Below are 13,585 nucleotides of genomic sequence, written 5' to 3' on the forward strand. Positions count from 1 at the left end.
TTCCTTGTGTTCTTGGGACTGAACAAAAACTTGTCAGAGTTTTGGAATTACCAGCATTTTTTAGCCTCCTGGTTAAGATCGCGTTCCTTTCTGCCTCAGTGTGTAAAAATCCCTAAGTAACAGTTGTCTACGAAAGACAGCGCTGCTTCCAACCTGTTGTGCTGGGGGGGGGGGGGGGGGTCACTAATCCTTACGTTTGCGTGAGCTTTATTTTAATGGCTACATAATGAACCCGCGTTACCTCTCCAGGCTGTTTCTCGGGAAACGCGAATGTTTCCAGTACCCACGTTATAGGGGTAAAGCGCGTGCTGTTTCCGAGCAAGAAAAGTCACCGGTGCTGGCGGCGTGTGCCTTGGGTCACTGGTGTCCCCATCTATTTTAGACACTGATTAGACCTGAACAGGCGAAACTGCCTCCGCAGCCTCATCGGCAACAGCGCGCGGCACCGCCTCGCTCAAAAGCAGCGCCTACCTCCGCGCCGCAGCTCCCGGCAGCGCGCGCGGGGCCTCCCTCCGCCTCTCCCGGACACGTGAACGAGACCCGCGCGGCGCGGTCACGAGGCGGAGGCTGCGCGGGGCAGGGGGGTCCTACGCGGCTACAAGCCGGGCGGGGCACGCGCCGTGCGTGACTGCGCCGTGCGTGACTGCGCCGTGAGTGCGTGAGGGGCGGGGCCAACCTGCCCTGACGGGAGGGGGAGGGCGCACGGGAGGAAGGAGGAAGCCGCCATCTTGGAGCGTCGAGTCGCCATAACAAGGCACCAAGGGGGAGCCGGAGGATTTTATACCTGGGCGAGGGGAGAGCGCGGCTGGTGGCGGTGAGGACGGGCCAGGACGCCGGGGAGGGAGCGCGGGTCCGCGGGAGCGGCGGGGCGGAGGGGGGCGCTGCCGTCCGGCCGAGCCTCGCGGCCTGCGGCGGGCCGCGGGAGCGGCGGGGCCTGAGCGGGGCCTGGCGGCGCCGAGGAGGCTCGAGCGGGGTGGGGGGACCGGCAAGGCCAGGCCGCGGCGGGAGCGGCTCGGCTGGCACGCGGGGCGGGGCCGCGGCGGCGTTAGGTGCCGGACCGGGTGGCGGGCGGGGGCCGCTCCATTGTTCGCGGGCGGGAGCTCCCGGTGTGGCGCAGCTGCGTTTCACGGGCGGCGCCGGCCCCGTCGCGGCGCCCGGGGGCCGCGCCGCTCTTCGCCGCGGTGGGAGTGACGCCGCAGTGCGGCCCGAGCTCGCCGGCAACAATGGGCACTGCGGGGGCTCCTGCTCCCGGGCGAGCCGTGTGGCCGCTTTGTGCCGGCCCGGCCCTCCTCTGCCGAGGCGCGGCGTTCGGCCGTCGGCAGAAGAAGGCAAAGGCGTAGCGGCGGCTGCCCCGATCGCCAGCTCACCGGCCGGAGAGTCGTGTTACGGGGCCCTTTTTTCCGTTGGGCCGCCGATTTGCGAAATGGTGGCTCTTCTCGGAAGAGGGAAATTCATTGGGTTCGAGAAGGCTGCGCGTTCTCCCTTAATCTCCGTCTTTCTAATGGGTGCTTACAAGCCAAGAACGTTAAGGGATGGAGAAATTTTGGCTTGTACGGTACCGAGGAACTCCTCGGTGCTGGTACCTGGGCTTTTGAGGTGACTGCAGTTATTTGTGTGTGTCGTCCGGTTTTGACAAAGTTAACGGGCCGGAGAGAGCTCTCTTGAGACGTGCTTTGAAGCGGTGCTTCTAGTCAGTGACGTAACTAGCAGAAAAAACCTAGTTCTGCAGACTTCTCAGTTTTTACGTCACGCTAGATTTGACGTGCTTGGAAACAGGTGGGAAGTCTGGGAAGAGTCAATTTCTTTTCCATCCTCTTGAAATGCTCTTGAATGTGCCTTTTATTCAGTGGGGAGAAGCACACTTTTCTGTGGGTGCTGAAGTCAGGGAGCCAGTAGTGTGCCGCTTTTCCCTGTGCATTTTCCCAGATGTGTTATGATGAGAAATTTTACAGGCAAGCTTGCTTTCTGTTGCTTCCCAGACATTTCTGGCTGGGAATGCTTTGTTTCTCTAGTAGCATCATAAGGAGTTTTTCAGCTCTGGTTTGTGCTTGCTTAATATAAAGGTTCAGACTTTGTACTATGCCTCTACAATTTTCATGACCTTTCTCTTAAATATGGTGGTAACGTTAAGTCTTGTGTACTGAATGTTATCTTTGAGCACAGTAAGATTTATTACTGAGAGCCTGAAGGTACCATCATGCGGAACACATAAGCAGGAAGCTAGATACCTGGTGTAAATGTGTATTACTCACCACTTCAGCTTTGGCCCAGTCACTGAAACTTAACAAAACAGGAAGCTACTGTCAGTTCAGCCTGATGTTATTGTTGGTTTCGCTACTTGGAACAGTGTTAAATTAAGTCCCCATTTAAAAGTTTGAGTAAGCTGGTCGAACTGACTTTTTGGTTCAGAGAAGGGTAAGCTGTGTTAGCTTTGTTTTAATAGGGTAGATGCTGTTTCTGTGTCAAAACGGAAGGGGCTATGAGAGTAACTTTAAGCTTTTGTTCAGTTTTGAGTGGAATCTCCTCTTTATACTGTGGACTTCCCTCCTCACAAACTCATGCTTGATGTTGCTTAGCGTTTGAGAGCTGCTTTGCTGTGTCCTAGAAGCAGGCGGATTCCAAGAAGTGGCAAGGCAACGGATTGTAATTAATTTCTACTTTAGGGGGTGCAGACAGTATTTTGCAGGCAGTTACTAACTATGGAAGGCTACTAAAAGTACAGCTGTTTAGAAAATGATCCTTGGCGACTGGAGGTGTTGGGCACAGCTTTACAGTAAGGGGGGGAAGAAGTATCTCGGTAATTATTACCAAGAAAACAGAAGAGCGAACTGCCTGGGGAGAAGTGATTTGTCGAGTGACGAGGTGAACTGATGTGATGTACGTAGACCAAAATCTGCATACTAATTTTTACTGTCTGCTTCTCTTTCAGATTGAAGCAAGTGAATTCTGATATAACTCAACTTTGTTAGAGGGCTTTTTTTAAAAAAAAGTTGATCCACAGTGCATCAGAGCAAGTTACTACTTTACTTTTGAGTGACTTACAGGTGCTTGCCTGCATTGCAATAAAGGACTCATATATTGAGCAAGACTTATTTATCTCTTCGTTTTGGAGAGTCTAATAAACTGTTATTACAGTTTCTGTACTGACTTTCAAAGTTTTGAAGTCTAAAAAGACATCTTTAAAAACAAAAACATGAGCACGGCCAGAACAGAGAACCCTGTTATAATGGGTCTATCCAGTCAGAACGGGCAGTTGAGAGGCCCTGTAAAACCCAGCGGGGGCCCAGGAGGTGGAGGCACACAGACTCAGCAACAGATGAACCAGCTGAAAAATGCCAACACAATCAATAACGGCACTCAACAGCAAGCACAGAGTATGACCACCGCTATCAAGTAAGTGTCCATATCATCTGCCACAAAAATGGTGTTTAAAAGGCACATATAGGAAGGTGTTCCGGAGTTTGTGTGTCACAAAGCCTGTTGTTTTATGACATTGGCGGTCAGAAGCGTCCCACGATGTGCCTGTGAGGAAAGATGGAGCTTTTCTGTGAGCGGTCTTGGCGGCACGTTCGTTTCAGAATTTGCCGATTTGCTTTTCAGCACGTGTAGCCCCTTGTCAGAGGCAGCCCGCTAAGCAGCGGCAGCATCCTGTTTGCTCGTTGCGAGTGGTATGAGGGAAGTTGGAGAGTGGGTAGGAACTGAACTGGTGTTTAAGACATGAGGAAAGACCACCTTGTCTCGGTCCAGTTGTGTATGCTTTTTGTTGTTTGTTGTGGCTCTTTCTCAGGGTGAGAAGTTAATTTAAATCATTTGTCTTTTGTCAATGACTTTAAGTAGTAGCGTTTCCTCTCCTCGATGCACCGCTCTGGCTTTAATTCTTCAAAGCCTGAGCTGAGCTAATACGGTACTGCTGGGATACTCTGCTACCAACAAACCGCTTTTGGAAGAGCGCTAATGTGAATGTGTTGGTTGGACGTTCTGAAAGGTGTAAAAGACTGGGATGGTACGGTAACTGTTCCTTTTTTGTTTCTGTGATTTTTCCTTCCCCTGAACAACATTCACTTTTCTTCTGTTACTTGGTTATTTGCAAAGGAAATGCTAGCTGTTGTCAGAGAGCAGGTAGCAAAATACCGGATTCTTTAAGTTGATACCGAGGAGTTAAACTCATCAAAGTTTGCTCATGCCTTCTTGGGCCTGGGGAAAAGAAGGGCTCGGTCTCCTCTTTATGGTGGCTTTCAAAGGAAGATGGGTGTCTAAATCTCATTGAGAGCAAAAGATGACGTTGGATCGATAAGTGAAGTATGAGCTTGCTTAGTTTGCTCTCCCAAAGTGTTTTTTTTTTTCTCCTCACATTACTCCTGAGTAAAGAATGGACATTTCCTTTGAAAGGGTTTTTTTTTTTTTTCCTTCAAAGCAATGAAATATTCTTGTGCAGATTTGTTACAACTAGTTTCTGTCTCAGGACTAAGTCAGTGCTCAGTTTTAAATGTATGTTCTACTGGCTTGATTTGGGGGCCCTATAAGCGGGACTTGAGTCACAACTGGATAAGGATTTCAGCAATTTTGCGTGTGCTTGGCAGACTGCTGATTTTCTGTGTTTACCTTTTCCTGCCTGTTGTGTCTTGCTTAGCTGAGAGAAGACGTGAGCTCATCTGTAGACGCTTGTAGCTTGCAGGAGGTGAAAACATTACATGGTCATAACTGTTTCAAAGAAAATAAAAACGCAAGCTAAAATGACTAAACCAGGCTTATAAAAATATTACATTTTATTTTATTTTTGCTATAGACCTGGTGATGACTGGAAGAAGACTTTAAAACTCCCTCCAAAGGATTTGAGAATCAAAACTTCGGTAAGGATCGATGAATGGTAGGAATAAGTATTAGATAAATGATGAGGGAGAAGCTGCGGTGGCAAGACGTTTGTCCTAAGCAAAGATTCTAACGCAGTTTGGCTCCTGCTGCTTTAAATTGGCGTGTTGTACCGTCACCTGGGAGAGAAGCTTCTTTTGGGAAGCTCTGAAACGGAATTTACTCTGAATCTCTTACCTCTTTTGTGATGCAGCGTGAGACTGATTATTGCTGTCTCTTAGGAGGCTGCTGTCAGTGTATATTCACAGTACCATATGCGGTCACGAGGAAGGTAACCTTCCCTTCTCTACTGTGCGGTATCGCATGGATTAGCACCACCTGTATGGTGCCGGAATGGGTTTTGCACTCTCTGGCATAGATGGGCTCTTATTGAGGCAGACCGATCGGCAGCCACGGGTTGTGTGACCTCATCTTACGGATGTGCTTTTTTGATTATTCAGGACGTGACCTCCACAAAAGGAAACGAGTTTGAAGATTACTGTTTGAAACGGGAGTTGCTGATGGGAATTTTTGAAATGGGCTGGGAAAAACCATCTCCTATTCAGGTTGTTTTACAAACAGACTAATTACAAGCTGTGTTTTATTGTTATTAATTTCTCAAAAGTCTTAGTCGTGCTTACATGTCAGATACTTGTGTCACCCAGAGCTTGCAGGTATGAATTAGCCGGGCCAAGGTGGTGCTGATGTTCCAATACAGATGTATATCTTTTTCCAGTGGAGGAGTTTGCTAGCGACTGTTGCCATTTTTGTAGTTTTTCCCTTTTTCCGTGGGGAGCGGAGCTATTGGGCCTTCTTGGGGAGCTCTTCACCGCTAGGTTTACCTTGTTTCTGTTGCGAGTTTGCAATGCTTGCTATAGTAGCGTGTTCTGTTTGTTTTGACATGATACTGTTAGCGAGGAGAGTTGAATTTGGCCTCCGAGCGTGCCTTCTGATTGCTCACGCCACGTCCTGTCTTTGCGTTTCAGGAGGAGAGCATCCCCATTGCTTTGTCCGGTAGGGATATCTTGGCTAGAGCGAAAAATGGCACAGGCAAGAGCGGAGCCTACCTCATTCCTTTACTTGAACGGCTAGACTTAAAGAAGGATAATATACAAGGTCAGTCGAGATGGATCTCACTTAGCTATGGCCAGGTAACGGCATCGCTCACTACGTGGCAAACTCCGGATCTAAAACCGATCAATGAATTTGGGCGGCGTCTTGCTCGCACTTTCAAAGAAGGTTATCGGGGAGTGGTGGAGGGGAAGTTCTCTGTTCCACGTTGCTTTCAAAAGCTTCTAGTGGAAGATGTCCGTGGGACTTTACCGTCTTGCCTCGGAAAGTGGATTTGGAGTAGGGAGCAAGCGTGCTGGCCGGGGGGCTTGGGCAGAGGGGACGTCAAGGGATGGAGAACCCTTGTGTGGAGTTTGCCTTGTCTGTCCTAAGACATTTCTGAGCCTTATTCAGGACATCTAGAGTGGAACTCCAAAACCCTGGAAGCAAAAGCCTTTCTAAAGTCTGTCTCCTCTAAGGGATTACTTTGTAAGATAGTGTGTTGCTAGTAACTCACGCTGATGCTTTTAATTGCAGCAATGGTGATCGTTCCCACCCGTGAACTAGCCCTGCAGGTCAGTCAGATCTGTATCCAAGTCAGCAAGCACATGGGAGGTGCCAAAGTCATGGCGACGACGGGAGGAACCAATTTGCGAGATGACATAATGAGGCTTGATGATACAGGTTGGAGCGCTTTTGCTAAGCTGTGGTGGTTGTCTTTTTGTGGCTTTTTTTGTTTTCATCGCCCTAACCGTTTTTTTCTCTTCTAACCTTTCAGTGCACGTGGTGATAGCTACCCCTGGGAGAATTCTCGATCTCATCAAGAAAGGAGTAGCAAAAGTTGAACACGTCCAGATGATAGTATTGGATGAGGCAAGTTGTTCACGTTAAATGTTACGGGATTTTAACGGGATAACGCAGCCATGTCTCTCTCTGAGCCTCACTGGTTGCCGCAAGAAGTCAGAGTTTGCTTAGAGGCCCTATGAGATTATAGCTCATCCTTGCCTCACTATTCTCGAGAAAGTATTCTGATGGGAGAATTTTTCCACATGTAAATCGTTGAAGAAAACGATGTGAGAACTTTAGCCATTCCTGTCTTCTCGGCCTTTCCTGACAAATAGGTTGACAGTCTGTTCTGAAACAAAGGAATGCGTCTCGTTTGGCTTCAATTTACAATGAGCAAACTGTGTATAAACCTTGACCGAACAGCTAGTCCCCTAGCGTACAGGGTTCTGAGCGACAGGTTGAGCGAGTCGTCCCCTGAAAGCTCGGGGATGACTCTGATAGGAACCCCAATAACTGTGTTCAATTTAGACTGTATTTATTTTTCCTGGATTTGATTCTATTTAAATAAAATTCTGTAAACCAGGAGAGGGTAAACCTCGTATTACTAACGACTCTGGTCTCCAGCAGGTAAACCGTTTGTCTTTTGGACCGTGGTGTGTGTGCCAAAGGGGACGATCCTATCGTCAGGACAAGGAGAATGCTCCTGCTATTCTGTTTGGGATTCTGTTCTTTTTTTGTTTTCTTTCTTCGCCTCAGGAAAAACAGAAGACTGCAATCTTGTCCTACTGATTGAATTTACCCTGTATTACTTCTTTTGTTACAGGCAGATAAGTTGCTGTCTCAAGATTTTGTTCAAATAATGGAAGACATTATTCTCACGCTACCTAAAAACAGACAGATTTTACTCTACTCGGCCACTTTCCCTTTGAGCGTACAGAAGTTCATGGTGAGTGCAGACATGGTTCTACACGTGTAGTAGTGGTGGTGACGTTGCAGATGAAGTGTGTGAATGAGGGGTATATCGCTGATAGGGCTCATTTTCGCAACGCCGCCAAACCTCACCATTTTAATCTAAATTGGCCTGCGTTGAGGACAGAAGTTTGACTTCTGCCTGGTGGTTAGCAGGAAAGCCAGATATGCACGGTTCTCGCCTGCGAGGTACTGTTCTCGGCTTTGTACGTGACTTACGTGCCACCTGCGTCTGTTCGCTTCCAGAGTTCTGCTCTGCATTCCAGTTTTGCCCCAATTTGGCCTGCTCTGTCGCCTTGCGTTCAGAAACCACCCTCTGTGAAACTTTACTCGCTTTGTCCGTTCAGCGTGAGGAGCAAACGGGAGGGTATCACGTCCTCACCGTGGAGGGATGGGGAGCGTTCAGGTGTTTTGCATGCAGATCGTCCTTCTTTATCCTTACCTTTGTTTTCCAGAATTCCCATTTGCAGAAACCCTATGAGATTAATCTGATGGAGGAGCTGACCTTGAAGGGAGTTACCCAGTACTATGCCTATGTAACCGAGCGTCAGAAAGTACACTGTCTCAATACGCTGTTTTCCAGGGTAAGCAGTCGGGCTGGGTCTAGAAGGTAAAGCAGCTCTGTCTTCCTTTTGGAAGGGACACTGAAATGGAGGGTGGCCAAGATGGCTCGACGATGCTTGCTCTCAAAACTTTCTGAGTAGCCAAAGCTGAAAATGCACGCTCTTGCTCTGTACCTTTGTGTTACAGAACTTTTTAACTTTCACCCTGGAACCAAGACACATGCTGCGTGAATTACCAGCGGTGTATCCACTCTGCTTCCTTTCTGGGTGGGATCTTAGATCTGGGTTCGTTTGTTGGTAAAGTGCTGCATTTGCTGAGTGTGTTACTTGTATGTTCAGCTCCAGATCAACCAGTCGATCATTTTCTGCAATTCCTCTCAACGGGTTGAATTGCTAGCCAAAAAGATCTCCCAGCTGGGCTATTCCTGCTTCTACATCCATGCTAAAATGAGGCAGGTGAGTATGAAGTTTACCACGTTTTTTTTTTCCACGCCACCTTGGACTTTACTGCGTAACTGAATTCAGCCTCCTTCTTGCTTTGAATTTGCACCTACTTTGACAACTGTAACATCTACTGCTTTGCTATCTATTTGGTTTTAAACGCACACCCCCTACCCCCATCTCCCCAGACCTCTTCTCGGACTATTCGGTGTGCTTGGTCAGTGGGTGTTTAAGGCTATGTCGGATTCTCGTCTGGTTAAGTGATCCAGCATAAGCACAGATGGCAACCAGAAGGTACAAGTTCATCTGGGCTTATACCTCACTTTTGCCAGCATGGGGAGCCGTGGCAGGCCACATGGCATCAACTGAAAGGGGCAGAAATGGGCTCGATTTGGAACAAAGGACAAAAAAGCCAGTACTCTGACAACTGGCGCTACTCATGTCCTACGTGGCTTTGCAAAGAGTAAATCTTGTGCTGTGACTGCAAGGGAACCTCTGAAGTCAGGGAGGTGGCTTTGATCAAACCTCTCGGCAAAAGCCACGACTGCTGGAGGCCTTACAACGCAGTCTGCTAAGTGTCTTTGTCTGAAAGTGGTGACCAGGGCTTCTCTGATAAGTTCTTTAGAGTGTATGGGTAAGAAGCGCTAAAAAAAAAAGGCCTGCTAGCAGCTGTCTTTGACTCGTCTGTTCTGTAATGATGAGGTGGAGGACTTCACGTGATTGAAGTACGGTGTCTGTAACTTCAGTATAATAACTGAAAGTTAGAGCTGGTTGGTTGGTTGATTTTGGGCGCATTTTGCTTATTTTTTCTTTGTGTCTGTATTTTCAGGAGCACCGCAATCGTGTGTTCCACGATTTCCGAAATGGCTTATGCCGCAATCTTGTTTGCACTGGTAAGAGTTCCTACTCATTGTCTCGTTTCTCGAAGTTGTGGTTGAAAGCAGATTAGGTGTTAACCCAGGTATAGACGATCCCTTGGTTTGTAAGAAAACGAAACGTCTGGGTGAAACATCTTTGTCGGGCCGGCGTATAGTTGGGTGCAGCGCTGCTTTGGGCATTAGCTCTGTGCTAATTACTTTTTTGGCATAGGTGCCCACATCTGACATTTCGGTCATTCTTCTTGAGTTATTCATGTTTATAACAGCTAAAGAGCAAAAAGTCCTAAGGAACTTGTTATATAAACTGTCTTTGGTACAAGGGAAGTTGATGTCTGGAAGTGTTAGTTGTCGTTAATCTCTGCATGCGAAATACTGTCATCGCATTAAAATGAACTTCCTTGGCGACCCGACCTGTCTTTCAGATCTGTTTACCCGAGGTATTGATATCCAAGCTGTGAATGTGGTGATCAACTTTGATTTCCCAAAGCTGGCAGAGACTTATCTCCATCGTATCGGCAGATCAGGTGAGAGGATGCCGAAGAAAGGTGCTGAATGAAGGAACTGAATGAAGGAACATTCAGTGTACTTGAACTTTGTAGTTAGATTTGTTCGACATCTGTTGCTCACTTTTTTTTTTCTTTTTTTTTTTTTTTTTTTCCTCGTTAAGGTCGCTTTGGTCATCTTGGTCTGGCCATCAACTTGATCACCTATGATGATCGATTCAACCTGAAAAGTATTGAGGAGCAGCTGGGAACTGAAATTAAACCCATACCGAGCAACATTGACAAGAGCCTGTACGTGGCGGAATACCACAGTGAACCTGTAGAAGATGAGAAACAGTAAATGTGTGAGTATGTGAATGCTTTCCTGGATAGAGAAGTTGTGCTGCGTGAAAGAAAAGCTGATGTGGGAATGTTAACATGGGGGAAAGAGGGCAACCGATGCACCAAAGGGGCTTTGACTGTGAAGCCGAGGGTTTGAAATAGATTGGTGGTGTGAGAAACTGAGAGCGTGTGTGGAAATTGGGAGCAGGGGATGAGCAATTTGTAGCTCATTCAATGGAAATGCTGACCGTGTGCTGAGGAGATCAAACACAAGGGGAGAGGAGGAGCGGCGAATCGTGTTTGGAGAGGCCAGGATGGCTGCTTGTAGCCTAAGGACTTCTTTCTGTATTGCTTAGTTAAAAAGAGAAATTGTTGAGAGTCTGAGAGGAGGATGGTTCTCAAAAAGTCGGGGAGAGAAGATGACTAGCTTTGAGAACTTATGGAAGAGCCTGAGCACCTCATAGGTTAGAGGGACCAGTTTTGAGCTAAAGGTACTGCATCTTGTGCTTCCTTGGGTTTATAGAGCTCTTGCGAGTTTTCAAAGTGGGTAGCAAAGCTGTAATTCATCTGTGCTGCCACTCGAGGTCGTCTACTTAGCTTTACGTATCTGTAAGAGGGAACTGGATTTCACTGTCACACACTTCCAAGGGAGCCTTTTCTAATTAGCATCTGAGGAGAAACTGCTGAGTCGAGTCCTTTTGCCAGAAGAAAACTGACCCTGAAGTACAGTCCAGCAAAATAGCTACGGGGATGACGTCTGATCTGGTTTTGGTGAAGACGCCCTATAGCACAAGATCAGACAGCATAGGATCTGGGGTTGGAAATCGCTCTTTCGCGTCATCTTCTCGGAGATGGCAAATTAGAAAGAGATTCCCAAGGAAGCTGGTGAAATTCTTTTCAGGTGACCAAAAAACCCCTTGAACGGCTGCTCTCCAGTGGCAGACCTTGGCATTCAAATGAACTCATGTCTCTTTGCAATGGTTTGAGGACAGCCCTAGCCGGTCACGTCGGGCTGGACTTTCTCCATGTTGTAGAAACAAACAAACCCCAAGTGGTGGACTTGGAAAAGGCTCTTGGGTGGCATCCTTAAGGGGAATTAAGGAGGAGATGTCGGGGCAGTGCAGAGGGCCGTGTGGTAGGTATCATGGGGCATTAGGGATGGCTCTTTTTGTGAAGGTGAGGTCGAGACCGAGCAACTCCAGCTGTGCTTTGCTTTTCCAGAGCTGCTGTATCATCCATGTGATTTATTTTTTGCCTTCGGTCTTTGCCCAGAGTCTATTTAACTATGGGTGTTGTGATTGTTTTCTTGATTTGTTTTTTTAGGCTTTGATTACATATGCCAGAAGGTGAAGCCCTTTGATCCGGATCTGTGACACATCGTTTCTTTGGGGATACCCTTCTCTTTGTGGGTTTTTCTTCATCTTTTCGTTTCGGACCTATGAAGACTAAAGAGCTCGGCCTTTTTTCTTTTTAAATTTGGCATCAAGGAAGAAAGAAGATCAAAGGAGGAATGTCTTTTTGTTTTTCCACTTGTTTGCACTGTGTGCTGATTGAACATTAGTTGCACTAACTGCTGGTTTTAAATCGTTTTTTCTTTGGGTGGGAGGGACAGCAAGGGAAGAAGAGAAACCCTGAAAAGAGAAGAATCTTGACGAACACGAGCTTGTCTGCTATTTCAAATTCTTCGACCGTCGACTGAGTGCATTTCAACTTCTCCCTGGTTACTCATCTGTTTTTAAGCTAAAGAGCTTGTTACTTATTCGTGCAAAGTGCCTTATGCTATGAGACCATTCAGAGTATCACCTTTCCGACACAGCCCAAGGAATCAGCAGCTGTTTTTCGTTTCAGGTCAAAGTTCCCCTCTCTTCCCCCTCTCCTCCTCCCGGAATACTCGAGCCCAGGGCCGGGAGGTGAAACGTATTGGTAATACTACTTTTTCCTTCGACTTGTTTGGGTTTTGTTGGGTTGGGTTGTTTTTTTTGGTTGTTTATTTGGAAATTGGAGGAGTTGATATGCATCTGCAGTTCACCCACGCTGTAAATACCTGTATTTAAAACAAAACCAACTTAAAATCTGGGCTGATTAGGCGCAGCATCGTAGCTCCAGAAGGAAAGAGTAGCCTGTCATCCTTTGCGGGAGCCATAAGAAAAGCCCTGTGCTCTAGCAGAACACTAAAGACTGGTTTCCATAAGAGTCTCCATTAGTAGTTACAGCACTTGATATGTAGACTTCTTTCAGAGCCATGGCCCTCTTTCCTCTGGTGCAGTGTGTCCCATAGAAAATCAGATGTGTATATTGTACAAACTTTGTAAATATTTTTTTTTTCCTGTTTGGGTTCATATATAACTTTTTCTTTTGTGATGAAGGTTGCCGGGGTTAAAGGGATTAGACTGATTATGGGAGCAGCTAAAGATGAGAGGGGCTCAGTTTTCTGCAACACTAAACAATGAGAAGCGCTCTGACCCCCAGAGGAGTGGCCCGCCGCGAGCGTCCCTTGCCAGGGTGGGTTTGCTCTGGTGCCGGCAACGCCATCCTCTGCCACTCGGGAGGCGGCGAGGCCTCAGACTCCGTAGCTCTGTAGCCTCTTGGGAGATGCTCTTCGATTTTCCCCCCTAGAAACCTCAGGGACTCGACGAGCTCTGAAGGGGGCTGTGGTCCATGTTCCGCCTTGGCGTGAGGGAAATCCGGCGGCTAACAGCATCGCTGAGCCGTGAATGCATAAGGTGTGATCGGCGATGTGAGAGAAACCGTAGAAAACCGATTTACGTTTGTGAACCGACAGTTCCGGAGCCTCGTGGGCTCAGTTCGCTTCCTGCAGCGTGCATTTTTGGCCCAGAGTGGCCTCCGTACGGACTTGGGAGTGGGTGAGGGCAAAGCTCTGTTAGCGTTGGGAGCTGCAGAAAGCCACTTGCCATTTCCTCCGTTCTGGCCTGAAACGCTCGCTGTTGTTTTGCGTTGTGTATTGCTGAGAAATGCTGTTGGGTCGAGTAGTGTTGCTTTAAATTGTGCCCCTCCCAACATGCTTGATGTTTGGCCTGATCTACAGGCAAAAGGAGTGAGACAAATCAAAAACCGCTTTCTGGTTTTTTTTGTGTTTTTTTTTTAAATCCCTTGTAGCCTGTTCACCGACACTGTCAGGAGGCACCCGGGCAGACGCGTCGTCCCTTTTGCTCTGTCTCTTACTGCATATACAGACGCTGCACTCGCACCACGCTTGCTTACCTTT

General features: G+C 47.7%; 1 protein-coding gene across 1 annotated transcript; it reads left to right on the forward strand.

Moving 5' to 3' along the window:
- The first annotated feature begins 686 nt into the window (after positions 1–686).
- Positions 687–12,663, forward strand: DDX6 (DEAD-box helicase 6). The gene is made up of 14 exons (XM_062014185.1): positions 687–814; positions 2,930–3,393; positions 4,787–4,850; positions 5,310–5,414; positions 5,835–5,964; positions 6,436–6,582; positions 6,677–6,775; positions 7,512–7,630; positions 8,109–8,237; positions 8,556–8,672; positions 9,487–9,550; positions 9,958–10,059; positions 10,203–10,382; positions 11,683–12,663. Exons 2-13 carry the CDS (start codon positions 3,194–3,196, stop codon positions 10,376–10,378), a joined length of 1,452 nt encoding a protein of 483 aa, XP_061870169.1. The 5' UTR covers positions 687–814; positions 2,930–3,193; the 3' UTR covers positions 10,379–10,382; positions 11,683–12,663.
- Positions 12,664–13,585: the final 922 nt, after the last annotated feature.

The sequence above is a fragment of the Colius striatus genome, chromosome 23 (assembly GCF_028858725.1).
Source record: "Colius striatus isolate bColStr4 chromosome 23, bColStr4.1.hap1, whole genome shotgun sequence".
In the NCBI taxonomy this organism is placed as follows: Eukaryota; Metazoa; Chordata; class Aves; order Coliiformes; family Coliidae; genus Colius; species Colius striatus.

Excerpts from the sequence above, each read along its gene's own strand:
- DDX6 (XM_062014185.1), top strand. The coding sequence starts at position 3,194 with ATGAGCACGGCCAGAACAGAGAACCCTGTTATAATGGGTCTATCCAGT. Across the intron at positions 3,394-4,786 it reads AGTATGACCACCGCTATCAA|ACCTGGTGATGACTGGAAGA; the intron begins GTAAGTGTCCAT and ends TTTTTGCTATAG. Across the intron at positions 8,238-8,555 it reads TCAATACGCTGTTTTCCAGG|CTCCAGATCAACCAGTCGAT; the intron begins GTAAGCAGTCGG and ends TTGTATGTTCAG.